General features: G+C 37.8%; 1 protein-coding gene across 2 annotated transcripts; it reads left to right on the forward strand.

The window, feature by feature from the left end:
- Positions 1–258: 258 nt before the first annotated feature.
- On the forward strand, positions 259–21,131 carry lztfl1 (leucine zipper transcription factor-like 1). Of its 2 annotated transcripts, XM_042751920.1 has the most exons (10): positions 259–679; positions 1,679–1,803; positions 10,500–10,694; positions 16,702–16,759; positions 18,657–18,728; positions 18,809–18,874; positions 19,287–19,364; positions 19,876–20,052; positions 20,353–20,456; positions 20,560–21,131. In XM_042751920.1, exons 1-10 carry the CDS (start codon positions 677–679, stop codon positions 20,576–20,578), a joined length of 897 nt encoding a protein of 298 aa, XP_042607854.1. In that variant the 5' UTR covers positions 259–676; the 3' UTR covers positions 20,579–21,131. The 2 variants fall into 2 exon arrangements, with proteins under 2 accessions (XP_042607854.1, XP_042607853.1); XM_042751919.1 differs by lacking the exons at positions 259–679; positions 1,679–1,803 and having other exon boundaries at positions 10,474–10,694; positions 19,894–20,052.
- The last annotated feature ends 5,689 nt before the right edge of the window (positions 21,132–26,820 follow it).

A 26,820-nucleotide genomic window follows, 5' to 3' on the forward strand; every position in this document is an offset into this window, starting at 1 on the left:
TAGATCTATTTATATGAATATGTGTATTTGGTATATAATGATTGCATAACATAAAATAACATAACTGTGTAATAAACGTATTATTAAATTTGTGTAAATCAAGTCTTTGCTCATAATAGGCAGGAGGGGCAATATTATTAGTCTAAAACTGGAAAGTGGCTGGGTTTAACGGCAGAGGACTGTAAATTTACAAGATTTGAACAGCTTCCTGAACCAATCAGGCCAAGTGAGGCTTCGGACGTCATCAATGACATCATTGCTCTAAAGCGATACAAGCCTCGATAAGCGCTTCACTGTAAACTGCCGGGATTTTTCGACACACGCTCCAAAGCCTCGGCACAGAACGTAACATCACTAGTGTATAGTGTGTCATTTGGGACGCAGCTTATGAGAAGAAGAAGAAACACGTCCCCTGCCGTCCTACGAGCGAATCTGTCTCTAGTGTCGTTAGTAACGGAGTGACGCTGTCCTGTTTCTAAGCGCAACCCAGAAGCACAACAAAGCTCTTCTCGCTAACCTTAATTGCAAATCTTCCAGTCCTTTACTTCATTCCCAGTCTATTTTCATGACAGCGCCTTTTGATATTCGAACCTTATGTTAACGCTCTATATTTAATTCTGGTGACGTTTATCTTTCTTCTTGCCACGTTAAAACTCTTCTGCATCACCCTGCTGTAATGGTAAGTAGCTTAGCCAGCTAACATTAGCTGGAGGAAAATTAGAGAAAAAAAAAAATAAAAAATCATGCGTGTGGCTATATTTTACTAGTTTATTTGAGTGTAAAATTAGAGAAAAAAAAAATATGATCTGATCTCTAAAATAAGCAATTTAAAAAGGGGACGTTACGGGAAGACTAGCTAACGTTAGATCTATAAGATGGAGTCTGGTTGTAACGTTTTAGGCCATCAATACCATTATTTACCTAATATAATCGCTTGTTTACTTGATATTCTATTATTAATATTAATATTTTTTATTATCATTGTTCTTTGTTGTGTTAAAAAATTGGATGTTCTGTTTATTGTTTTTGTTGATTCATTGGTTGATTCATTAAACATTTCCACAAGCAATATCAAATTATTATAATTTCATCATCATAATTATAAAATCATTATTTTTAGCAGATAAAACTGTAATCACTCCCCTATACTATAATTATTGATATAACCAAACAGTTAAAGTGTTTTTCGTTTTAATGAAACACTGCATTAATAAGATACATCATTACATACAGACACTCATAACTAATAATAATAATAATAATAATAACTATAAACCTATAACCATATAATAAATAACAACTATTTTCTGTACTTAAAATGACTGCATGAATTGGAAAATTCACATAATTCCTATCACATCATCTTGCCATTTGAGTGTTTGATATATTTAACTGTATACATATAACTTTGTTTAACATCTTGAAACCAGACTTGAAAGTCAGCTTCAAAGCTGTAGTGTGAACATTACAATGAAATTCTTACAGTTCTCGGTAACAGTAGATTGGCGTTAAAGTGTCATGTAGCCAGAGGGAGGCGCTGTTTCTCTGTAGTGTATGTATATATATATATATATATATGTATATATATATATATATATAATATATATAATATATATATATATTTGTCTTTAAAACCCAGATTGCCATTAAATGTAATATTATGTGCCTTTACCTACAGGCTGATTTTGGGTTTAATGAGCATCATCAGAATGAGTTGATAAATTACATGCGCTTTGCCCACTCTAAACGGGCACTTAGGTTAAAGACAATTGACTCCTGCTTCCAGGACCTGAAGGACAGTAGGTGAGGGACTGCACACATTCTATGTCACTTATGTATTACAGGGCTTAAAGTTCTCCGACACCGTGTCGGATCTAAGGTGTGCAGCGTTTGGCTGCGAAAAAAATAAAATAAAAAATCCTAAATTTAAAAAAAAACTTGTTGATATCACTTTGGAGTCCATGAGTTCGCCTACAAATGGTATGAGAGGAGCACAGCTTTCACTCTCAACCAAACTAACATTACTAGCCAATCAGAATTATTTGCTCTTATAAATATGAGATACGCATAACAGTATCCAATTGCAAAGTCACAGCCCTGATGAATGGAGAAGCACGACACGTTGAAAAAGCTGCGAGACCCAATAGTCAAAGATGTCCATCTAAAGCATAATTATATAGGAAAACTAATAAAAAAGCAGCAGTAATCATGTCATCTTCATAAGAACGATATGATCGCCAGAATAAATTTACCGGGATTTTTGAAAAGGTCTTGTTCACACATGATCTCTTAATGGTAACTTACCAGTAATTTACCATTAAAAACTGTATGTGTGAAAGGGGCTAAACACTTCCTCTGCATATGCTGTGAATTTAAATTGCTTAACGTTCATCTGGGAAAACTGTGCGTTATCTTACTAGATTTGTAACGTAAATTATTTATAAACCTTTGCCAACACAGGAGAATACATCAACCTGTTTCTAAATATGCCATTTATTGTACATCATGATTTCAAAATAAAAGTTTCTAAGTTTGCATGTGGCCAAATATTTAAACATTGTTTAATTTTAATCATGCTGTAAAGTGAAACGTCACCAGGCCGTTGGTGCGCTCTGCAGGTACTTGTTATAATACATAATGTACTTAAAGGGATACTCCACCCCAAAATGAAAATTTTGTCATTAATCACTTACCCCCATGTCGTTCCAAACCCGTAAAAGCTAAGTTCGTCTTCGGAACACAATTTTAGATATTTTGGATGAAAACCTGGAGGCTTGAGACTGTCCCATAGACTGCCAAGGTCCATAAAAGGTATGGAAATCGTCATCAGAATACTCTATCTGCCATCAGACGTGCAATCTGGGTTATATGAAGTGACGGGAACTCTTTTTGTAAGCGAAGAAAACAAAAATAATGACAATAATTCCTTTGTCATCAGTCTCCTCTGTGTCTCTCCATATCACCATATTCTGTGTATGCTCTTCTATGTCATCCGCGCCACAAGGATGCACTGTTTCTATGTGTATTTTGCTTTGATTTGAAATAAAACAGCGTATCCTTGTGGCATGGATGATACAGAAGAACGTAATTAGGGCCCGAGCACTGCAGTGCGAGGACCCTCTTGGAATTGCTCCGTTTATTAGGGCCCGAGCACCGATGGTGTGAGGACCCTATTGTATCTGCTTTGTTTATTATTATTATTATTAGGGCTCAAGCCTGGAGGGCGAAGAGCCCTATTGTTTTCCTTAGGATTATTATTAGGGCTCAAGCCTGGAGGGCGAAGAGCCCTATTGTTTTCCTTAGGATTTTTTTTTTTTTCTTTCTTTATTCCTCTAATTTTTTTCCAAGGGTTCAGGGGCTTTTGGGGCCCTTAACATGCTTAAAAAGTCTTGAAAATTGGCACACACCTTAGAATCTGTGGCCATTAGGAGGCTGCAGAGGCTGAGACCCAGTCGTGGCACAGGGGCTCTACGGCGCCCCCTGGAATATTGAGGGCCATATATCATGCATACTTGCACGTATACATATGAAACTCGGTACACATGTAGATCTCATCAAACCAAACAACTTTCGCACTGCATGTCATAAGCTCCGCCCAACAGGAAGTTGGCTATTTAGGGTTTTGTGAAAAACACATGCTCTGGAATTTGATATACTCCTCTGAGGAACTCCACCCGTTTGCCACAAAAATCTCGGTGAACATGATCTCAAGACATTGGGGATGCTAAATTGCGAAGATATTTTTGATATCTCGAACGGTTTGTCCGTGGCGAGGCGTTGAAATTATGGTGAGAAATGAGAAACAGGAAATGTCTAATAACATTCACATACATTACCTGAGTTTGATCAAACTTCATTGGATTGTTTGATGTATGATGCCGATCGCATAGATGTGACTATTAGGAGTCAAAGTTACAGCGCCACCAACTGGCAGCAGGAAGTGTGTCATTTTCAAAATGCTTTGAATTCAGCATCTTATTTTAACTCGATTTGCTTCAAACTTCATCAGAATAATGACAAAACACGGCCGATGTAAATCTGTTGTGGGGATATTGATATCTAATATAGTGTTGCCATGGCAACATGTCAAACTTGAATATTCTGTTCTGGTGATTTTGAGGCAGATAACATGCTCAGAATTACATAAAACTCAGAACACATATCAGTATTAATGATAGCTAGACAATGGCAAAAGCTCATGAAAGGGCGTGGGGGAGCCACTCTATAGCGCCACCTTTTGTCAAAAGTGAGGGGGTTAGTTTTAGCTACAGACACCAAACTCGGTACATAAATTGTTCTTATCAAGACGGACAACTTTCTAATTCACAGTCATCAGCTACGATGAACAGGAAGTCGTTTATATTGATTTGAATATGGATTTTTGGAAAAATATAGCTGTGAATTAATGCATACTGCTCAGAGGAGAATTACAGTATACACACCAAACTTTGTCTACATGATGACAAAACTTTGAGGAACTTAAATTGCGAATGGATTTTTGGATAGCTTGAACGGTTTTGCCGTAGTGATTTATTGAAATAACAGTAAAAAAAAGTAAACATAAATTGTCTTATATTTCTTAAAGTGCAGCTTCCAAACACTTCAAAATTTTTATATATAGAGGATAAGTCATTCTGAGCAAATATGCATAGTTTCACGACTTTACAATGCTCTATAGATAACAGGAAATTAAAAAACTGTCAGTCATCTGATCTCACTCTGAGGCCACTCTCTCTGTGTGAGAAAAAGGAGGGGGCTGGAGGAGGAGTCACTCTGATGACTCTGCCATTGCCCTTTGAAGAATGTGTGTGTGTTGAGAGTATGTATTGATGGGGGAGGGGCTTCGTGACAGAGAAAGAGAGGGAGAGAGAGAGAGAGAGAGAGAGAGAGAGAGAGAGAGAGAGAGAGAGAGAGAGAGAGAGAGAGACTTAAACATCTCTTTAATCACCAGAAAAAAAAAAATCAGTATTTTAAATTGATATTGTTTATGTTGTTTCTAATGTTTTTTTTTTTTTTTTTTTTTTTTTTTTTTTAAATCATAGACTGCATAGTCTTCACTGTTTAAAACTAAATATAGATTAATCGTTTTTGATGTTACAAAGGTTATTTAGGTGTTTTTTTTCCCAAAAAATCAGAAAAAAATCAAATGTAAATAACTGCATAGTCTTCACTGTTTAAAACTAAATATAGATTAATCATTTTTGATGTTACAAAGGTTATTTAGTCTGGAGCAGTGAGCACTTGTATTTTTCTTTGACAGCATTAGATTTATTATTAGTTTGCTTTCACTTTAAGAACCAATCACGGGTTTAATATACACATGCCTTTTCTTTCTGAACTGTTAACGTTAAGACATATGCCTAACCGACTATGTTTACTAGGATATTCCCCAAAACGCGCATTTAGATGTAATTATGTATATATTAATCCATGCACAAAAAGCGGAAGATAGCTCAGTTTATTATTCGCGCGTGCGGCTGTCTGTGTGCGTGCACGCGCTTCAGATGTGTGCGGTGAAAACTTCTCACACAGCGCTCGAATGTTCCGCGAACAATCCCGAGCGTCTTATATGCTCACCTTGTGCCTTATACCGAGTCCTAATCGGTGAGTTTGAACAAGAATGCACCCGTTGACGGACATTATGTGAAAAGGTAGACAGTGCCAAATAAGCTGCCTATTTATATAACAAATATCTATAATGTACGTGTGCTATCGATGCATCGATCGATCCATATCGATGAATCAATACACCCCTAATATATCAAATGTAAATAACTGCATATATATATATAATTGCATAGGTTTATAATAATATTAATAATTTCAAACTCATTTAAATACTGACCTATGACATCCTGTGACATGACATGTATCTTAATTTACACAAACTCATGATGTAACAGTAAAACAGTTCAGCTCACAGATGAAGACTAAGCTGTAATGCCGGCAAAAATATTTCACAAATGCTTATATATCAATAAAATCATTAAAAATGCTATGCATGGCGTGCATCATTATTAGGCACTTAATATTCTGAGGATATTTTCCAAGCACATTTTTCCAATTCCACATCCCATCAGTCTTAATAACTACTATACATTTGGTATTTGATCATTTATGAGTGATATATAATTGTCCATTACGACTGGAAGTGAAAAACTGCTTATATTCAGGAGTGCTGAATTATTAGGCATATTTTCTTTTACTGACAAAAATTAGCCAAAAAAATCACATACTGTTCTGCAGATGTTATAACATATCACATGAAAGTATCGGAGTATTACTGTAACTCAAGCATACATTGTCCAATCTGCCTCAAACTTCACAAGTTTGATCAGAGTCCTGGCCTGAAGATATCTACATGTTCATATTTGGTTATAGCTATAGCGCCACCTACTGGCAACAGGAAGTGACATGTTTTTCACTGATATGCACTATTAGCAAACAAAAAAATATGCAATTGTGTGCTAAACATGCTAGAAATATTCCCAAACATGCTAAGAACATTAACTAAGTGCTAAAGCATGCTATTAATACTATGAAACAGGAAGTTGTTGTAACTCAGGCAAGCAATGTCCGATCTGCCCCAAACTTCATACGTTTGATAGGTGTTATGCCCTGAACAAACACCCATTCCCAAATTCAGTTAAAGACATAGCGCCACCTGCTTGTAACAGGATGTGACATGGTTAACACTGCAATGGACTCCTAGGAACATATTAAAAAGTATCAACAAGTGTTAAATAGGCTGGCAACATGCTAGAAACATACTTATACATTCTAGTAGCACTTAGCTAAGTGCTAAAGCATGCTACTAATGCCGTAAAAAAGGAAATTGCTGTAACTCAGGCAAGCAATGATCAATCTGCCCCAAACTTCAAACGTTTGACAAGAGTCCTGTCCAGAACACATCAACATGCCCTTATTCGGGTTATAGTCATAGCGCCACCTACTGGCAACAGGAAGTGTCATGTTTAACACTGTTATGGACTCCTGGCAACATATTAAAAAGTCTCAGGAAGTGCTAAATACACTGGCAACATGTTAAAAACATACTAAAACATGTAAGAAGCACTTAGCTAAGTGCTAAAGCATGCTACTAATGCAGTGAAAAAGGAAGTTTTTGTAACTCAGGCAAGCAATGTCTGATCTGCCCCAAACTTCACACATGTGATAGGTTTTCTGTCCTGAACACATCAACATGCCCGTATTCAGTTATAGTCATAGCACCACCTGCTGGCAACGGGTAGTGTCATGTGTAACACTGTTATGGACTCCTAGCAACATATTAAAAAGTGTCAGCAAGTGCTAAATACACTGGCAACATGCTAGAAACATACTAAAACATGCTAGTAACACTAAGCTAAATGATAAAGCATCCTATTAATGCAGTGAAACAGGAAGTTACTGTAATTCTTGCATACAGTGTCAAATCTGCCCCAAATTGAACAAGTTTGATAAGAGTCCTGTCCTGAACACCTCAACATGCCCGTATTCGGTTATAGTCATAGTGCCACCTGCTGGCAAACAGGAAGTGTCATGTTTAACACTGTTATGGACTCCTAGCAACATTTTAAAAAGTGTCAGGAAGTGCTAAATATACTGGCATCATGTTAGAAACATACTAAAACATGCTAGTAGCACTTAGCTAAGTGCTAAAGCATGCTACTAATGCAGTGAAAAAGGAAGTTGCTGTAACTCAGGCTAGCAATGTCCGATCTGCCCCAAACTTCACAGATTTGACAAGAGTCCTGTCCTGAACACATCAACATGCCCGTATTCGGTTATAGTCATAGCGCCACCTGCTGGCAACAGGAAGTGTCATGTGTAACACTGTTATGGACTGCTTGCAAGATAATAAAAAACATCAACAAGTGTTAAATAGGCTGGCAAAATTCTAGAAGCATGCTAAAACATGCTAGCAACACTTAGCTCAGTGTTAAAGGATGCTATTAATGCAGTGTTGCAGAACATTACTGTAATTCGTGCATACAATGTCCAATCTGCCTCAAACTTCACAAGTTTGATTAGAGTCCTGGCCTGAAGATATCTACATGCTTATATTTGGTTATAGTTATAGCGCCACCTACTGGCAACAGGAAGTGACATCTTTTACACTTATGTACCATTAGCAACACAGTAAAATATTCAGTTGTGTGCTAATCATAATAGAAATATTCTCAAACATGCTAGAAACACTTACTATGTGCTAAAGGATGCTATTAATACTATGAAACAGGAAGTTGTTGTAACTCATGCATACAATGCCTAATCTGCCCCAAACTTCACACGATTTATAAGAGTCCTGGCCTGAACACATCTAAAGACAAATATTCAATAATAATTATAGCGCCACCTGCTGGCAACAGGAAATGACTTATTTTAAACTAACTTAAAATTGAAATGTCTGATCTGCCCTTAACTTCACATGTTTGATAAGATTCCTGGTCTCAACAGATCTTAAGGCCAATATTTCAGTTATAATTATACCGCCACCTGCTGGAGAAAGGAAATTACTTGTTTTAAACTAACTTAAACATGCAATATCCAGTCTGCCCAAAGTTTATGTGTTTGATATGGGTCCTGGCCTGAACTCATCTTTAGGCCAATATTTATTTATAGTCTTAGCGCCACCTGGAAATTACTTCTTTTACACTAACTTAAACATGCAATGTCTGATCTGCCCGAAACTTTGCATGTTTGGTAAAAGTCCTGGTCTGAAGACATTTACATGCCAATATTCAGATATAATCATAGCGCCACCTGTTGGCAGCAGGAAATGTGGCACAAATATTTACCATTTTAAAAGCATATGGTCCAACGGTCACTGATCTCCTATGGGTGGTGGTGAGCCCGGGTGCGAGGGCCCTTTCATCGCTGCTTGCAGCTTTAATTACTTGGTTTTGTTATTTTATTTGAGCCAATTATTAATGCCTCATCGTTAGTTTATATATATATATATATATATATATATATATATATATATATATATATATATATATATATATATATATATATATATATATATTAGGGGTGGCATGGATCAGCTCTTTCACGGTTCGGTTTGTTTCACGGTTTTAGAGCCACGGTTTCGGTACAGTTCGGTATATGCTATGTTTATGGAAAAACTATACAAATAAAAAAAATATTCTATCTAACTACAAGCAACAGCACAAATAAATACAATAGAGTAAAGATACAAAAAATAAACAGTGATTTTCAGTAGTGTTTTTTATGTAGGTCTAACATCAGTTTTTAGGTACAGAAATTGAATAAAGTAATCAAATGTAAAACAGCATTGCATATTGGACTGAATAAATTAAAGATTATTCTTTATTAAAGTTACAAAAGCTTTTCAATCAAGAGCAGTGAGTGTTTTCTTTGTTGTTCCTGTTCGATTAATATAGAGACATAAATATCAGATAAATATCAGAGAGAGCTTAATATTTGCGAGTGTTCTGAGGCGCGGGTTTGCACGCTTCGGATGAGCGCACGCATAAATCTTCTCACTGCTCGCACAAGCTTGCGTCCTCTGGTTCTTAAATGTTTAAACTGGCAAAGCTTAAATGACTGCTCACATTCCAGCATACGGCATTTGCATCGAACAAGAGTGAATGGTTTGTCCACATTTTTTTTTCTCATCGCTGCTGAAGCCATAATTTGCATCCATCAACAGAAACATATATTAGCTGAGCCCTGCTTGTTTTACATGTTATTTATAGCAAACCATATTACAGATGCTTTGTCAGATTTAAGTTGAACCGCGGTCCCAGCGCGTGCCAAACCGTGTGTGGAGAATCGAATGGTTCGATTTTTTTTAGTGCACCGTCCCATCCCTAATATATATATATGTAACTAATGATTATTTTGGTAATCAGGTAATTTAATGATTATATATATATATATATATATATATATATATATATATAATAATCATTAAATTACCTGATTACCAAAATAATCATTAGTTTCAGCCCTAGATTAGTTAAAATATTTAAAAAAACACAACTGTATTGTTTTACTTTTTGTAATTAAAAGACAAATATTTTGTTATTGAAAATTTCTTAAAAATAGTATTAAAATATTGTCTTGTTCTAGTGAACCAAGTATCTGTATTTTGTCTCATCTCTCTGTATTGTCACACCCCTAGTTTCGATAAGCGGTGATATAGCTCATAATTTTCCAAGTGTATGATAGAGCTTTCATTCTTCAGGTCAACCATATATTCATGAAAAAAAAAAAGAAAAAAGAAAAAAGAAAACAAAAAACCTTTTGAATAAGGAAAGCAATAACTTTGCCATAGTATCCTTTGAAATGAAATGAAAGCCCTGCCCCGCCCCGCCCCGCCCCGCCCCCGCCCCGCCCCTGGAAAAAAGTTTAGGCTCAGGATTTTTAATTTTTTTGCTTTAGCCCCTGGTATTAGCAGTAACTCTCTTTTAGCTACTGTTTTCAAATGTTCCTTTCTAACTTTTCTTTCCCTCTCTACATCCATATTAAAGGCTCATGGAGGAGACATATACGGTGGATGAGGTATCTGATATGCTGGATGGGCTGCAGGTTCTGGTGCGTGGAGAAGTGGAGATGGAACTCATAAACACAGCTCACACTAATGCTCTGCTGCTGCAACAACTCTTTTCCCAGGCAGAGAAATTCTACCTAAGATTGCAAACAGACATTTCTGAGCTGGAAAACAGGTGAGAAGATGGAAGAGGTTAAATGGTTAAGAGTTAAAGGTGTTTTATGTTTACATCAAGAACAATGAAAACTCAAATGCTTTGAAGTGCCCCTATTATGCCATTTTCAACATTTGCCTTTCATGCAGTGTGTAATGTAGTTGTATGTGAATGTAAACAATCTGCAAAGTTGTAAAGCTGAAAGCGCACGATAAATAAAGTTATTGTCTCCCAAAATAAAGAATCAGCTCTGAACAGCTGAAACGAGTCGTTAGTAATTCGAATCCCACTTCCGTGACGGCTACACGTCAAGGGGTAACACATTTGCATAATGCACGCCTTCGTTGGCTGGCTGCGAACAACTTGACCCCACCCACAAACACGTCATACTACTGATGACTGCTTATCTAATCTCGGGGAGTTCAACGTGGGATTCACAAAATGCTTGCTGTTGAAAGATGGATCGGTATCCTCTTTATTTGGACCAGCTGGTTCACTGAATCACAACCTGTAAGTATGATAGTGTAACAATAAAAACTCCATAATCACGGGAAGAAGGAGGCGGGAACCGGCGAACATTCAAATCAAACTTTAATTACAAAATAAACACAAAATAGCGCGACAGCCCCTCACGGGCGACTGCTGCGCACAAATAAAAACCAAACACAAAATAAAACCCAGGCCTGGTCCTCTCTCGTCCTTCACTGTCGTCGCTCCTCTTTTGTATCCTCCCAATCTCCTCCGTGGGACTCGAGACCGGTGAGTGGCGCAGGTGTCGCTCATTTCCCAATCACTCCACCGGCCTCGCTCCGTTCCCACGGCTCTCGGCCCCGCCCCACTCGTCACATACCCCCATCGCCCCTCGCAGGCCGGGGGGTACTTCCGAGACTGCGCTCTACTCCCCCCCCCCTTCCTCCCTCCGGAGGGGGGGACCGCTCACGGTGACCTGCGGGAATCTGGGGGTAAGGACAGACGAGGCGAGAGAAAAGGAGATGGAAGGATGAGGAGCGACAGAGACGAGAGAGGGGAGAGAGGAGAAAGAAAAAAAAAATTGCGGTTCCCAGACACGCTGCTGCTCGGCCCTCCACCAGCTGTGTGAACTCCTTCGCGGTGCCTGGCTGCGGCACTGGATGGCCCTCGGTGGACGACACGACACTCCTCCGCCGCCCAGTGGACGGCGACGGCTCCTCCCGTTTTGGGCAGCCGGCAGGAGTCCCCCGTTCCCTGCTCCTCCTCATTCCACAGGATGGCAGCAGGCTCTGGCCCCCTGGCGAACGGCGCCGACTCCTCCGCTCCCTCACGGACGGCAGCCGCCCCTCCACATCGCGGGCCGCCGGCAGCGAGTTCGTCCATCCCCGGCAACTCACTCCAGCCCACCGCCTCAAGCGTCCACGGCGCCTGACTGCTACGCCCTGCTCCATGGCACCGCGGATTCACCCCAGCGGCAAGGGATCTTCGGCAGCGCGTCCCTACCTTCCTCCCGGGTTTCGGCACCAGTGTAACAATAAAAACTTCATAATCACGCGAAGAAGGAGGCGGGAACCGGCGAACATTCAAATCAAACTTTAATTACAAAATAAACACAAAATAGCGCGACAGCCCCTCACGGGCGACTGCCGCGCACAAATAAAAAAAACCCAACACAAAATAAAACCCAGGCCTGGTCCTCTCTCGTCCTTCACTGTCGTCGCTCCTCTTTTGTATCCTCCCAATCTCCTCCGTGGGACTCGAGCCCCACCCCACTCGTCACAGATACATAATAGATGTTTCTATTTTCTATAGTGCATTCAAAATACAGAACTATTGAAATAGGCGTATCGTTTCCGACACCGCTGTATGCCGTAGACCAATCACAACAGATTAGGCCATCTGACCAATCATAGCAGAGCAGGATCACGGAAAGGAGGCATTTAGAGAGACTGAATCTTTCAACTGCTTTGAACGAATCGTTTGAGAATCGCTGGAAATGAGGTGATATCAAATGCATATTCTGAGAAAACGAAAGCATTTTTTGACCTTGCATGCATGTAATCCTATTGTAGGGGACTCCCAAAATAATATTAGGAACCGTAAAAATGGCATAATAGGGGCACTTTAAATTCGGAATTAAATAAACAATACACCATATCTGTTTTCTAAGTGTATCTAAATGTTATTGTCAACAATTAATTTGTGCATATGTTATTTAATTATATATTTTTAATGACCATATAAAGCTTAATCAAAATTTCAGTACTGGACCTTACATTGAAAATGACAGACTTCTATCTGGTGACGTATCTGAGACTTCTCCAGTTATTTAGTTTGCTTAAACCCCACCCCTGCAAGCTTGCAGTCTTCATTTTTCTTTTCCGATAATCCATTACAATTGGATATCCATCACAAAATATGGAAGAGAAGATTTGGTGATATTTCTGTTTCATAGCAAATTTAATGCAAGAAACAAACCATTTAGTAATACAAATAAAAAGGAGAATAGCAAGCTAAATAATTATTACATGCTAAATAACTAAATTGACTGGATTTTATAGGCATAAATGGTGGAATGATGGTAGAACGTACTAGGTTGATTGGATAGTAAAGGTTTCTAGGCGCCACTATAGACTGGCTTTTGGCAAGCAGGAGCTTGTTGAACTTCAAGGTGTAGCTTTTTTTTTTTTTTTGTGGCATGAACCAGGAATGGAGGAAGTTCATTGAAGAGATTCAGCTTGGAAACTGCATACTGATGAACAAGAACTGGACTGTTACAGGTGGAGGAGAGAAAAAGAAGGACAGAAGATGAGAGAAGATGTCATTTAGGCACTTCAGTACCCTGCTTCTTCACTACGACATCTAGTGCTAGTCTGATAACAAAGGATGCATACTGTTGGGGTACCGATTAATAAATCATTTCAACAGTTGCTACCATGCGGTCACTGAATACAAAAACCTGTACATCATAAACTGACCTATAACAAATTTTTTAAGTGTACTAATTGTTTATATTTATAACTCATTGTGCTTATCACTGGACTGAATTAGAATACTTTTAGAAGGGCTTAGAATTAGAGGCAGAATGCTTTATTTCTCTCAAGAGATCAAATCTGAGGCAGGATCTGTCAGTAAATGTGAGCCATGCACCCACTCCACTGTCAAAGCCACATCCTTTTCACCACTCTGGTCGGGCCTTATGCTGAAAGGTCAACTGAAAGTCATACTTTCACTCAAAGCAAGTAGATTTCTTTGTTGATTATGAAGACATTTGAGAATCCCACGTAACATCAGCCTAGGGTATCTAATCTATATAATAAATGTATAAAAATGTATAAAGTTCAAAACGTAGGTTCGAGAGGAGCCTAATCATTCAGTCCTGTCAATCATCATTACGAGCTTATATAAGCAGCGCTCATTGCACTGTCCCAGTGTCAATTCTTCCGGCATCCCTACACCTCCCCATCTCCTCCTCTATTTTTGTTATTCTCCTTCTAGGTTGTACCACAATGGGTGGTTGAACTTGGAGCTCAAGCCGAGCCTTGGGTTCGAGCCTCCATTGAGGACAGCAAGCCAAGTTTGTTTACCATTAACTATCAGAACTGGATCAGCAGGAGAACTGGTGATATAATTGTGCACGAAAATTGCTTTTTTTGTGCATGTGAATTAGGTTTTATTTGAACTTGGCGGTGCATTTGTGTGCATGTTTCTTATCTTTTGTGTGAATTATTATTGAGACCAGTCTAATTCCATTAGTGTGCCTAAGCAAAGTCAAAAAGGTTGAGAACCACTGCTTAAAGGGACAGTTCACATAAACATGAAAGTCTGTCAACATTACCTTCATCTTGATTGAAACCATGTTATTTTCCTCCTTCACTTTTATCCTCACACAAAGTCATAAAGCATATAACTTTAGAAGACTTGTAAAAAGTCAAATGGACTACAGTAAAAATTTGTGACAGGTCTGAGAGAAGTAGCATTTATTAGTGTAATTTATGTGTTATAACTGTGTTATTTTGTTTGTTGTGTTATTTTTTTGTTTTTTTTTATGTGTTTTTAATATGTAAACAGCTGTAGGTGTTTTTGTACGATCCTCCCTCCTTGATACCTCAGGGATGGGCCTCACACAAAGGGAAAACACCCATATTTGCACGTCCTATGTGTACACCGCAATCTTCACAGACCATGCACAGAGCTAAATGTTTTGTCTACCACAAACTGTTTTCACAAGGAGAAGGAGGGGCTTTATTTTTCCTTTTAGAACAGTGTAACTGACATGTATGTGTTTTTTAGAGGCTTTTCCTCTTTCTTCCTTCTTTGACTCCACCTACAACTGAGAATCCTAGCAGGTGCATCTGTCTTTGTCATTGATGTGTCTTTTCTGTAGCATTGAGATATGTATAAACTTTTTTTCTGCATTTAGAACAGGCTTACACTTTTCCCCCATTATTTTTTATTTCCCTACTGCCCACTAAAAAGTCAGTAGTTTAATTCTGAGCTAAAACAGTCAATAGCTTACATTAAGACTCCACCCAATACAGTAGCGGCCATTTTAAAAAGTAAAGTATTCAGTTTTTCTTCTTTGGACCGAGATGCATAGAAATAGTTCTATGCATAATCTTTGGACTGAGATGCATAGAAATGACGGAACAGAATTTTTCGACCTACAAGTGAAAAAAAAAAGTTATGACGCTGTGAAGTTAACAAGGGTCGACCCGCAATTGGTTCAGAGGCTGTATCTCAGCCATACTTTGATCAATTGGCACAAAACTTGGTACGCTTCATCAACACCATAATCTGAGGACCCATGCCAAAGTTGGGAACAGCGCCACCTATGGGCCATGAGATACCAAAAAATTTACACTTTTGCTTCTAACTTTTGAACAATTAGTCAGAAAATTATGATCTTGGTGTCTGTGGAAGCTTGAAGACAGCGCCACCTAGTGTTCCACAGATATAACGATTCTTGCAAAACGTTGCAAAAATGTTGTCCAAATTGAGTTATATTGATGTCATTTCATTCCCTGGGTTATGCCGAATCTGATTATGTCTCATTTGTCATTTTCCAACAGGGTGTCTGTCAGCCATATTGAATTAAAAGAAATACTGTTTTTTTGCTACTCCTCCTAGAAATTTTTTTGATCTTTGGACCGAGCCGCACAGAAATGACTGAACAGATTTTTTGATATTCTCTACCATTCCTGAGAAATACTTCTCGGAAGTTGACCGTGCCTGTACTTGTTGATTTATGCTAGTTAGCTTAGCATGCTAATTGGTTAGCATGCTAACCAGTTGACATTTGTTCTAATGTGTCTCTTAAGATGTCAGGTTAACCGTAAACTACTTTAGCATTAAGTTAGCTTAGCATGCTAATCTGAATAATATGCTAAGTCATGCTTTTGTGAGATCATTCTCACACCTTAACCTCTCCTCTGCAGCCTGTCAAATGTACATCGACTGAGTGGCACACTTAGCTAAGATGCTGGTTCTGAACCTCTAAGGTTGTGGGTTTGAATCCAGGGTAGTTAATGTTGCTTCTGTTCCAGACGTTGGATTTTCTACTGTGTTCATATTGAATCAGAAACGTGTTTTTCTTCATTCTCATCTGAACTTCTGTTCGATTTCAAACTTCTCTACTTCTGAACCAATCTGTTTTCCTGATGTACGTTCTATTTCTGCCATTTCTTCCTGCTCTGCTCCGGGCTATAGCCCTTCTATTTTTGACTATTTATTACTCCCTCTATGCCTTAGAATTAAACAGGCTGTTTGTATTAAATGATTGAGGACCTGGTTAATAAATTAAAATTTTCTCATGTTGAGGTCATTTTGGAGGACATGTAGAGCTGCAGGTGCTACACAATGTTCAAAAGTATTCATAACTTCATACATTTTTAACTGGAGTGGATAGTGAATAGTTTATATTGACTACTTCGGTGATGTCAATGATGTTAGGTTATTTGTAATCAAATGATATATAATCATCTGTTGTGCAAAATTCACAACGAATCCTTACATTTCTCTTATTTCCGTTTTTTTTTTTTCTCTCTTATCCTATTAGAGAATTACTGGACCAAGTAGCTGAGTTTGAGAAGACTGATTTCAAAGCCAACAGCAAGGTGAGCTCATTGCAGGTCTTGACATGACACATCAGTCTCTGATAGGTGTAGTCAGTTATTTTTGTAGCATATTATACACTCATCTAAAGGATTATTAGGAACACCTGTTCAATTTCTCATTAATGCAATTATCTAATCAGCCAACCACATGGCAGTTGCTTCAATGCATTTAGGGGTGTGGTCCTGGTCAAGACAATCTCCTAAACTCCAAACTGAATGTCAGAATGGGAAAGAAAGGTGATTTAAGCAATTTTGAGTGTGGCATGGTTGTTGGTGCCAGACGGTCCAGTCTGAGTATTTCACAATCTGCTCAGTTACTGGGATTTTCACGCACGACCATTTCTAGGGTTTACAAAGAATGGTGTGAAAAGGGAAAAACATCCAGTATGTGGCAGTCCTGTGGGCGAAAATGCCTTGTTGATGCTAGAGGTCAGAGGAGAATGGGCCGACTGATTCAAGCTGATAGAAGAGCAACTTTGTCTGAAATAACCACTCGTTACAATCAAGGTATGCAGCAAAGCATTTGTGAAGCCACAACACGCACAACCTTGAGGTGGATGGGCTACAACAACAGAAGACCCCACCGGGTACCACTCATCTCCACTACAAATAGGAAAAAGAGGCTACAATTTGCACAAGCTCACCAAAATTGGACAGTTGAAGACTGGAAAAATGTTGCCTGGTCTGATGAGTCTCAATTTCTGTTGAGACATTCAGATGGTAGAGTCAGAATTTGGCATAAACAGAATGAGAACATTGATCTATCATGCCTTGTTACCACAGTGCAGGCTGGTGGTGGTGGTGTAATGGTGTGGGGGATGTTTTCTTGGCAAACTTTAGGCCCCTTAGTGCCAATTGGGCATCGTTTAAATGCCATGGCCTACCTGAGCATTGTTTCTGACCATGTCCATCCCTTTATGACCACCATGTACCTATCCTCTGATGGCTACTTCCAGCAGGATAATGCACCATGTCACAAAGCTCGAATCATTTCAAATTGGTTTCTTGAACATGTCAATGAGTTCACTGTACTAAAATGGCCCCCGCAGTCACCAGATCTCAACCCAATAGAGCATCTTTGGGATGTGGTGGAATGGGAGCTTCGTGCCCTGGATGTGCATCCCACAAATCTCTATCAACTGCAAGATGCTATCCTATAAATATGGGCCAAGATTTCTAAAGAATGCTTTCAGCACCTTGTTGAATCAATGCCACGTAGAATTAAGGCAGTTCTGAAGGCGAAAGGGGGTCAAACACCGTATTAGTATGGTGTTCCTAATAATCCTTTAGGTGAGTGTATATGACATCTGCAGCTTGCACAGAATTCACACATTTTGCAGGTTCATGTGTGAAATACATCTTTTGTCCTTCTAGAATGTCATGGCCAGTGTTAGGGAAAAATTATCTTTGTCTTATTTAACATTTAACTATTGCAGGTTTCTATAATGTTCTGAGTTTGCATTTGACTGTTTTTATTCATTTTGAGGAATACTGAATCTGTCATACTGTAAATACATCCAACATGAGAGCAGTCAGTCAAGACATGGGAAACAAAGTAACTGCCATTGCTTATTTGAAAAAGTATAGAAAATAGATAATAAATAAAATGTTCAAAAGATAACTTCCCTTAAAATCCCCGTAGTATCTTGTCATGGTCACAAGTTCATGGGTTCAACTTAAAGATTATGCATTTAAAAACCCCATGAAATGCATTAAGTTGAGTTTATTTAGTTATTTTTTTGAAGTACCTCAGATAATATTAATGGCTTCAAAGCTAATAAACCACAACACTTCAATTTTTATTTTATGTGTTTTTCATAAAAATGACAGTACTACATGACAATACAATGTCTGTTCATAGTGAACTACATAAAGCATCTATTTTATTTGCTTTTAGGTAAATCAGGAGTCTATTAAGCCAAAATTAGCACCACTAAATGAAGGAGGTGTGTCTGAACTACTCCAGAAGGTATTTTTTAATTTGAACAAATAAAATATGTACACAGGTTCTGTATATAAAGAAGTTCTTTTTATTAAATTTTTTTTTAGGAGATTTCCAGACTACAAGAGGACAATGACAAACTGAAAGCTAGACTTAGAACTTTGGAATCCCAGGTGAAGAAATGGTTATAATAATGATAATAATAATAATTTTTAACTAAAAATAGTAAAAAATCAGAATATCTTTACTAAACTGGTAAACTTGATATATACTGTGGTCCCTGAAACATTTATTGATTTATTTTTTAATTAAAAACCAGCATATATATATATTATATATATATATATTATATATATATATATTATATATTATATATTTTGCTTTAAAAGTGTGCTTTTAAAAACATTAAAAGTTGTGGTACGTTTCTTTAAATAAAATGAATTTAAGAAATTAAATTTTGATATTTTGTATCTAATGTGATAACATTCATACATTTTTAATTGTGGCTTAAGTGTCTAAATAGATTTTGGGGCCCTTTTATTGTACATTATTTTGTGTGTTGCCTTTATAACTGTTGTGTTGTAGGCCATGAGTGCTCTGGATGACAAGTCCAAAGCAGAGAGAGCCTTGAAAGAACTTCAGAAGAGCCAAGGAGATCAACAGGTATAAAGGCCCAGGTATACTTATTTTTCTGTGTTCCGCTCTGTCTCCAGCACAGCTATAGCTGTGTCCATGCAGAATTTAAGGTATACTCAACAGTGGATGAACAAGTTCGACACATTCGCAGTACTTTACCTTAACATTTTGCTTGTGTGTTGTTTTTTGTATGTTGTTTATATGGACATCAAAATTGGGTTGCATGTGGACGATGTGTGCGGATGTCCACAGACACTTCTGGTGATGAAAATTGTGTTATGTGGAACACGGACTGCTGGAGTATACTTTGGGCTTTAAATACTGTATATCACTGACTGAGCCAAACTGGCAATTTTAGCCTGTTGGTAATATGACTTTGTTTTGTTTATGAGTTGTTTTTTTCTCACTTCTTTTTTTATAACTTTGTTTGGCTTCATGGAAACTCTGTGGTATGTGCTGTTTTCAGTTGTTTTTTTTTTTTTTAATTGTACACACAGCAGTATAATGACAGAATATTTACAGACATTTTCTTTGATAGTCTGCAATACACGCCCAGGAGATCACAAATCTGGAAGGCACAGTTGCAGCGATGCAGGCTGACTTTGAAAAGACCCTAAATGCAAACATTGCTTCTCAGAAAGACCTGCAGGACAGCTTGGTATCTGCTAAACATGACCTGCTCCGTGTCCAGGAGCAACTTTCCCTTGCTGAGAAGGTACACTGATTCAGCACTGTAGCACTTATCAGATACTAATCTGAATTACTGATTGTTCACACTGAGATCACATTGCAAAAAACAGATACATATTCAGTTTATTTCCACATATGAAAGTCAACTTTAGCCTAGTTAAAAACACTGTTGAAGTCTCGTTTACAGACTATTGGATTATTTCAAATCATTTATTTACTTGATTAATCAATTATTATAACAGTAATTATTATTGTTCATATTTATTGTTTATAAATATATAAGTGAAGATGTGTTTGATGAATCATATTATGTTTTCCCATTAAGGAACTGGAGAAGAAATTTCAGCAGACGGCTGCTTACCGCAACATGAAGGAGATTCTCACTAAAAAGAATGAACAGATTAAAGATCTGAGAAAGAGATTACAAAGGTACAGTTTCTCTATTATGACTATCACTGAAATGTTGTGAGAAACTGCCCTTGGAAAAAATTAAATATATTTATGAACTTGTTGCATTATATTCCCTCTTCAGGTATGAATCAGATGAGTGAATTTTAACCCACAAAGGACACACATGAAGAGGTCAACAAAGATTATCACTACTGGATCTGATGCATCAGCTACACCTTGTTGTATGGTTTAAAGTGGATTAGAAATATTATTTGGACATTCACACTACAATCACTTAGTTATTCATCACCTTTCTGTATTTTTCAGCATTTACAGCTGGTTACCTGAGAGGAAGTTTTTGCAAGTACCCTATATATTTTGTGGGTTCACTTTGCTTAGGAGGAAATGTATTGCCCATAGCTTTGCTCCCTTCTTTACTGGAAGAATGCAGCTCGACACTCTTGTCAAACATTATTTCAAAGAACTACATACAGTATCTGTGCATTATAATAATTAATTATTTCTGTTTTATGATTGTATGCATACATTAATCTTATTAATCTACTAGGAGCTTTAGCTGTGGCAACAAGTATATAACCTATACAAAAATTTGTCTGTATATAATTTTATAATTAAGAACAACCCTATGTGTAATGCATAAACAGGCATCAAAAAAGTTTTTTTTTTTTTTTCTATTAAAAACAAAAACAAAAATGTTTGTAGTGAAAGTGTTTTTATTAAAGGAATAGTTCACCCAAAATTAAAATGTTCTCACCCCCAAGAAGTAGGATAAATTTAGCATTACATCACTTGCTCAGCAATTGAATGTGAATTCACCCAGCAGTGAATGGGTGTCATCAGAATAATAGCTTAAACAACTGATAAAAACATCACAATAATCCACTTATACAAATAACTCCAGTCGATCAATTAATATCTTGTGAAATGAAACGCATGTTTGTAAGAAACAAGTCCATCAAGGCATTTTACCTTTTAACCATCGCTTGTGGCCAAAAGCAAGTGCATAATCCATAAAAATGCTACCTTCAGTTAAAATGTCCATCCCCGTTGTCCTCTCACATCAAAATCTTCCAACATATTTGTTTAAAATGGTTTTAGCCTGTCTTCATTTGTAAACATTGCTTGATCTGTGTATATTTCTTTTATGATTCAGACAAGATGACCTTTTCACCATGGAAACCCATTTTATAAATTGTAGACTCATTTGAATTTAAAATGAATTAATGATTGAATTGTTTCTTACAAACAAACAGCTTCATAATATGTTTACTGATGAATTGGAGTCATCTCAATTGGTCAGTGAGTGAAGCTAAATTCCTCCAGATCTGTTCTGATGAAGGAGCAAACACATCTTGGATTGCCTGAGGGGTAATAAATATTCACCAAATGTTAATTTTTGGGTAAACTATGCCTTTAATGTGAATTTTGTTTTATTTGCCTGACTAATTGGATACCGAATGACTGTACTTTTGTTAAAAATATTTATTCACATTTTGACTGACATTACAATGGGGCTCCAGTCAACATACTTTGTGTTGACCTTTACTCTTCCTATTACTTTGAATCTTTTGAAAGTTTTTTTTACTTTTTTGTCTGGTGTTAGGATGGGGCTTATGTACATTTTAAAGGGGTGGGTCACCGGTTTTTTTTAATTTATTTTTTTTTATAGGTTTGTTTGTTTTTTTGGGGTGAATTATATTATGTGTTAATTATTTTTTAGGAATTTTTTGTATTTTTTTCACATAATTGACCTTTATTCCACACCTCTATGTCCATTCTCTGAGAAACACGCTGATCATTTCATGCTTTTATGAAGCCCCTCCCTCAGAAATAGGTGATGGACTCTGTTTGGTTAGCTAGCCCAGTGTGTTGTGATTGGCCAAACTGCCTCTAGTGCGGGTCTAAAGTCCCGCCCCTCACCTCAGTATCTTTTCTAGTATCTTGGAAAGAAAAGGGAGATTCGAGATCGGTCTATAATTAACTAGTTCTTTGGGGTCAAGTTGTGGGTTTTTGATGAGAGGCTTAATAACAGCCAGTTTGAAGGTTTTGGGGACATACCCTAATAACAATGAGGAATTAATAATAGTCAGAAGAGAATCTATGAGTTCTGGAAGCACCTCTTTTAGGAGCTTAGATGGAATAGGGTCTAACATACATGTTGTTGGTTTAGATGATTTAACAAGTTTATACAATTCTTCCTCTCCTATAGTAGAGAATGAGTGGAACTGTTCCTCAGGGGGATCTATAGTGCACTGTCTGATGTGATACTGTGTCTGATGGCTGCATTGTTACAATTTTATCTCTAATAGTATCGACTTTAGAAGTAAAGTAGTTCATAAAGTCATTACTGCTGTGATGTTGAGAAATGTCAAACACTTGTTGATGCTTTATTTTTTCGTTAATTTAGCCACTGTATTGAATAAATACCTGGGGGTTATGTTTGTTTTCCTCTAAAAGAGACGAAAAGTAATCAGATTTAGCAGTTTTTAATGCTTTTCTGTAAGATAGGTTACTTTCCCTCCAAGCAATATGAAATACTTCTAGTTTTGTTTTCCTCCAGCTGTGCTCCATTTTCCGGGCTGCTCTCTTTAGGGTGTGAATGTGCTCATTACACCACGGTGTCATACTGTTTTCCTTAACCTTCCTTAAGCGTAAAGGAGCAACTGTATTTAAAATGCTAGAAAAGAGAGAGTCCATAGTTTCTGTTACATCATCAAGTTGTTCTGAGGTTTTGGATATGCTAAGGAATTGGGATACATCAGGAAGATTACTTACAAAGCAGTCTTTTGTGGTAGAAGTGATGGTTCTACCATACTTGTAACAAGAAGTGGAATTTACAGTTTTAGCTATACGAAGTTTGCACAAAACTAAATAATGATCTGAGATATCATCACTTGGCTGCATAATTTCAACACCATCAACATCAATTCCATGTGACAGTATTAAATCTAGAGTATGATTTCGACAATGAGTAGGTCCTGAGACGTGTTGTCTAACCCCAATAGAGTTCAGAATGTCTATAAATGCTGATCCCAATACATCTTTTTCATTATCAACATGGATATTAAAATCACCAACAATTAAAAACTTGATCTGCAGCCAGCACTAACTTGAATGTAAAATCAGCAAACGCTTTAATAAAGTCTGTATGGTGCCCTGGTGGCCTGTATACAGTAGCCAGTACAAACATCACAGGGGATTTATCATTAACATTTGTTTCTCTGGATAATGTTATATTAAGCACCAATACTTCAAACGAGTTATACTTGAAGCCTGCCCTCTGAGAAATCCTGAAAAATCTTCTACCACAAGTGTATGCAGAGCAGGGGGACGCGAGGAACAGTATTAGGAACCGCTGCTTTAGAACATTGATTTTGAAACTTGTGAATCTATTAGAATGTTTAGAAGACAGAATCGCAATTCATATATAAATAGATTTTTATGTGCACCTCTAGTTTTCTCTTCCTCTTCTCTAAAGCAGTGCAGCATGGCCTCGCTCCCTCTGCTGCCTTTTCCTGAGGGCAGGTTTTATCTGAGTTTGTTTCGTCACAAACCCAGGAAGTAACTTGTTGTAGTCCCTACCAGCCATTTTTGTAGCCATTAAACTGCCAGAATTTTAAAAGATGATATCTCTGTTTGCATTGAACTTTCAGCTTTGTAACTTTGCAGATATTGTTTATGCTCAAACAGCAATATGTTAAAAAAGTGAAATCGCAATCAACCACCCCTTTAACACTGCAGGCCAATTAGAAACTGAATGCAGTCTTTACATCAGTAGAGACAACAGTTCTTTAAAATGTTTCCTATACATTACATTCATTGTATATTTATATGCTATCCACAGTATATTTTTGTAAGACTTATGTCCCCAGAAAGCATAAATGGAACAGCAGTGTAGGGGTGATATGACTCTACCTGTGGTTGGGGTCTTTTATCGTGTGAATATTATATTCTAGCGATGTAATATTGTGAAATGCAGTCGTTCACACGAGTTCATAAAGTTTTTACAGCATTGGTGGTCTGAATTATTATTTTTTATCAGATTTATTAAATGTCTTTGTTCATTAGATCTAATGTCTTTGCATCATTTTCTTAAACAGGCATAGTCTCTAAAATGGAAATAGGAAATTCACTGTGAGATGAGAGAATGTTCAGATTGTTTTAAATATCGTTAGCCTCATAGCATAATTGCCTAAGTCATATTTCAATGTTTTTGGTAAACAAGAAAAAAACACATTTTTTAGAAATCACATTGTTATTTTTTATTGATATATTATAACAGTACATTCAACCCGATGTGTGAACAAGTATGCAAAAAGAAAAAGATCCATCATCGATTGCCTAACCAATAAAAGTGACTTAGGCAGAATATGCCATGACTTAGGCATTTTTTCTCTTACATAAAAAAATGCAAACATAACATAACAAAAAAGTTGTTTTACTCTCCTAAATATAACCAAGATGTGTAACTTGTGAACCCTAACCAATTTGTTTCTTATTAATGTCTAACCTTAACCACTGTTTTCCTTTTCCACCCTTAACTCGAAGTTCCACTTAGGTGCTGTGCAAACATAACATAACCAAAGTTTTTTTTATTCTCCTAAATATAACCAAGATGTGTAACTTGTCAACCCTAACCAAGTTGTTTCTTAATGTTTAACCTTAACCACGGTTTTTCTTTCCCACCAAGTTCCGCTCAGGTGTTGTGCACACTCATTTTCACACTGTCTATTGATGAGGGAGGTTGTCATAGTACTGGTGGGCTACTCTTGGTAGTACTGGTTTCATTGCCTGCAAGTCATTGAATTTCCTGAGAGTAATTGGCAGTTGGGCAGGAAAGAGTGGGACCCAGTTGGAATGGTTCTTTGGGGATGTTGATTCGCTGAGGCAGGTCCTCCCATTCAGACTCAAAATCCAACTTGTACCGGATTCGACCATCAGCCAAGTACTGGAGAGCCCGGAGGCCATGGACTGTGGGGTCACCAACTTTTTTACCTGGTCGAATATTGGTGACGTAGGCCCCAGATAACTTCATGAAGTCATTGTGGTATAGCTGGGTCACCTTGTATGGGGATGGATGTATTCGTGCAGTCTCAAAGATGACTATGTAATCACGTGGAGTGTGAATATCTTTGACGATGCGCCGCGCAATGAGGCTATGCATGGAGTCACACTCCATTTGTGTGTGGCCAGCAACCAGAAACTTTTGCTCTATGGTGACACCATGCTTCATGGCCAGATGAAGGTAGGTGTTGCTGATGGCACCACACCGATTTTGATATCCAAAGCCATCACTCCAGACAATGACTTTCTCAATGTTTCCGTTGGCCTCTAGGATTGATTCGAAGTGTTTGGACTGCAGATGGGCAAAAACCTCACTGCTGAGGGAGCCTTCATGCTCTTCCCAAGCGTAACAATATCCATCTTTGTTGTTCATGTTGAAGCAAGTAAAGTTGTGCATCTGTAATTTAGTTTTTTGTAATACATTGTACTTGCTTTTGTCTTGGGGCACAGAAGAACGCATTGAAGGTCCATTGTCCACACTGACAGTTTTGTCACTGGATTCCTTTTTATCCTTAGCTTTTTCAGCTTGAGCCTGAGCCTTTAATTTCAAGTGAGTAGTAAGGGTATCCTCATCTGTATTTCCTACCTTGGCACTGACACATACATCACACTGGTCTTTTTTTGGTATGAACACGGAGTAATTCTGCTCACTGAACACATTTCGAAAATATGTCTCACTCACAGCACGCGCTCCATTTTCACCAGCAGCTTTCTGATATTCCTTGTGAAGATCACTTAGAACTGTTCCCGGCTCCAGGAACTTCTTTTCCTGATAGGAGGGAACCTGACGGCAGTAATGGGATGGGACTGTAGGCAGTCCAGAGAGCCATTCTTTCAGGAAGGTCTGGTCAACATCTGATATGGGCACACATGGGCCAGTCTTGTTGATCTTGGGTTTACACGGATCAGTTTTGGATTTTAACCATGATCCGATGGTTCTGGGGGCGATGCCAAGTGTTGAACAGAAAAGATTCTTACACACAGGTAGTTTACGTCTATCTGCCAGTTGCAGGTGGTATAATAGGGACGTTGTTCTCCTTGATGCAACACCACCTTTCTTCTGTTTTATGGGCACATTTTTGGACTAGAGTCTGGATATACAGCTTGCGTGTCTCCCAGAAAGGCATGGACCAGAAAGTTGTTGAAGATATCTGTTCTATGCTCTTCAGTCAGTAGTTCACAATTTCGTTTCTCTGACTTTAAGCAGTGCTGTGATGTGCAGGGTGGGCCCATGGTCTTTGGTGGTCTCTCCTGTCCCATTGGATTCTTGTAATTCTCCCCCCTTAAGACGCTTCTCCTTTATCAGCTCTCGCTTCCA

The sequence above is a fragment of the Cyprinus carpio genome, chromosome B24 (genome assembly GCF_018340385.1).
Source record: "Cyprinus carpio isolate SPL01 chromosome B24, ASM1834038v1, whole genome shotgun sequence".
In the NCBI taxonomy this organism is placed as follows: Eukaryota; Metazoa; Chordata; class Actinopteri; order Cypriniformes; family Cyprinidae; genus Cyprinus; species Cyprinus carpio.

Bases quoted from the DNA above. Each gene is read 5' to 3' on its own strand.
- lztfl1 (XM_042751920.1), top strand. The intron at 18,729-18,808 runs GTATTTTTTAAT...ATTTTTTTTTAG, and splicing joins TGTCTGAACTACTCCAGAAG to GAGATTTCCAGACTACAAGA. The intron at 18,875-19,286 runs GTGAAGAAATGG...GTTGTGTTGTAG, and splicing joins TTAGAACTTTGGAATCCCAG to GCCATGAGTGCTCTGGATGA.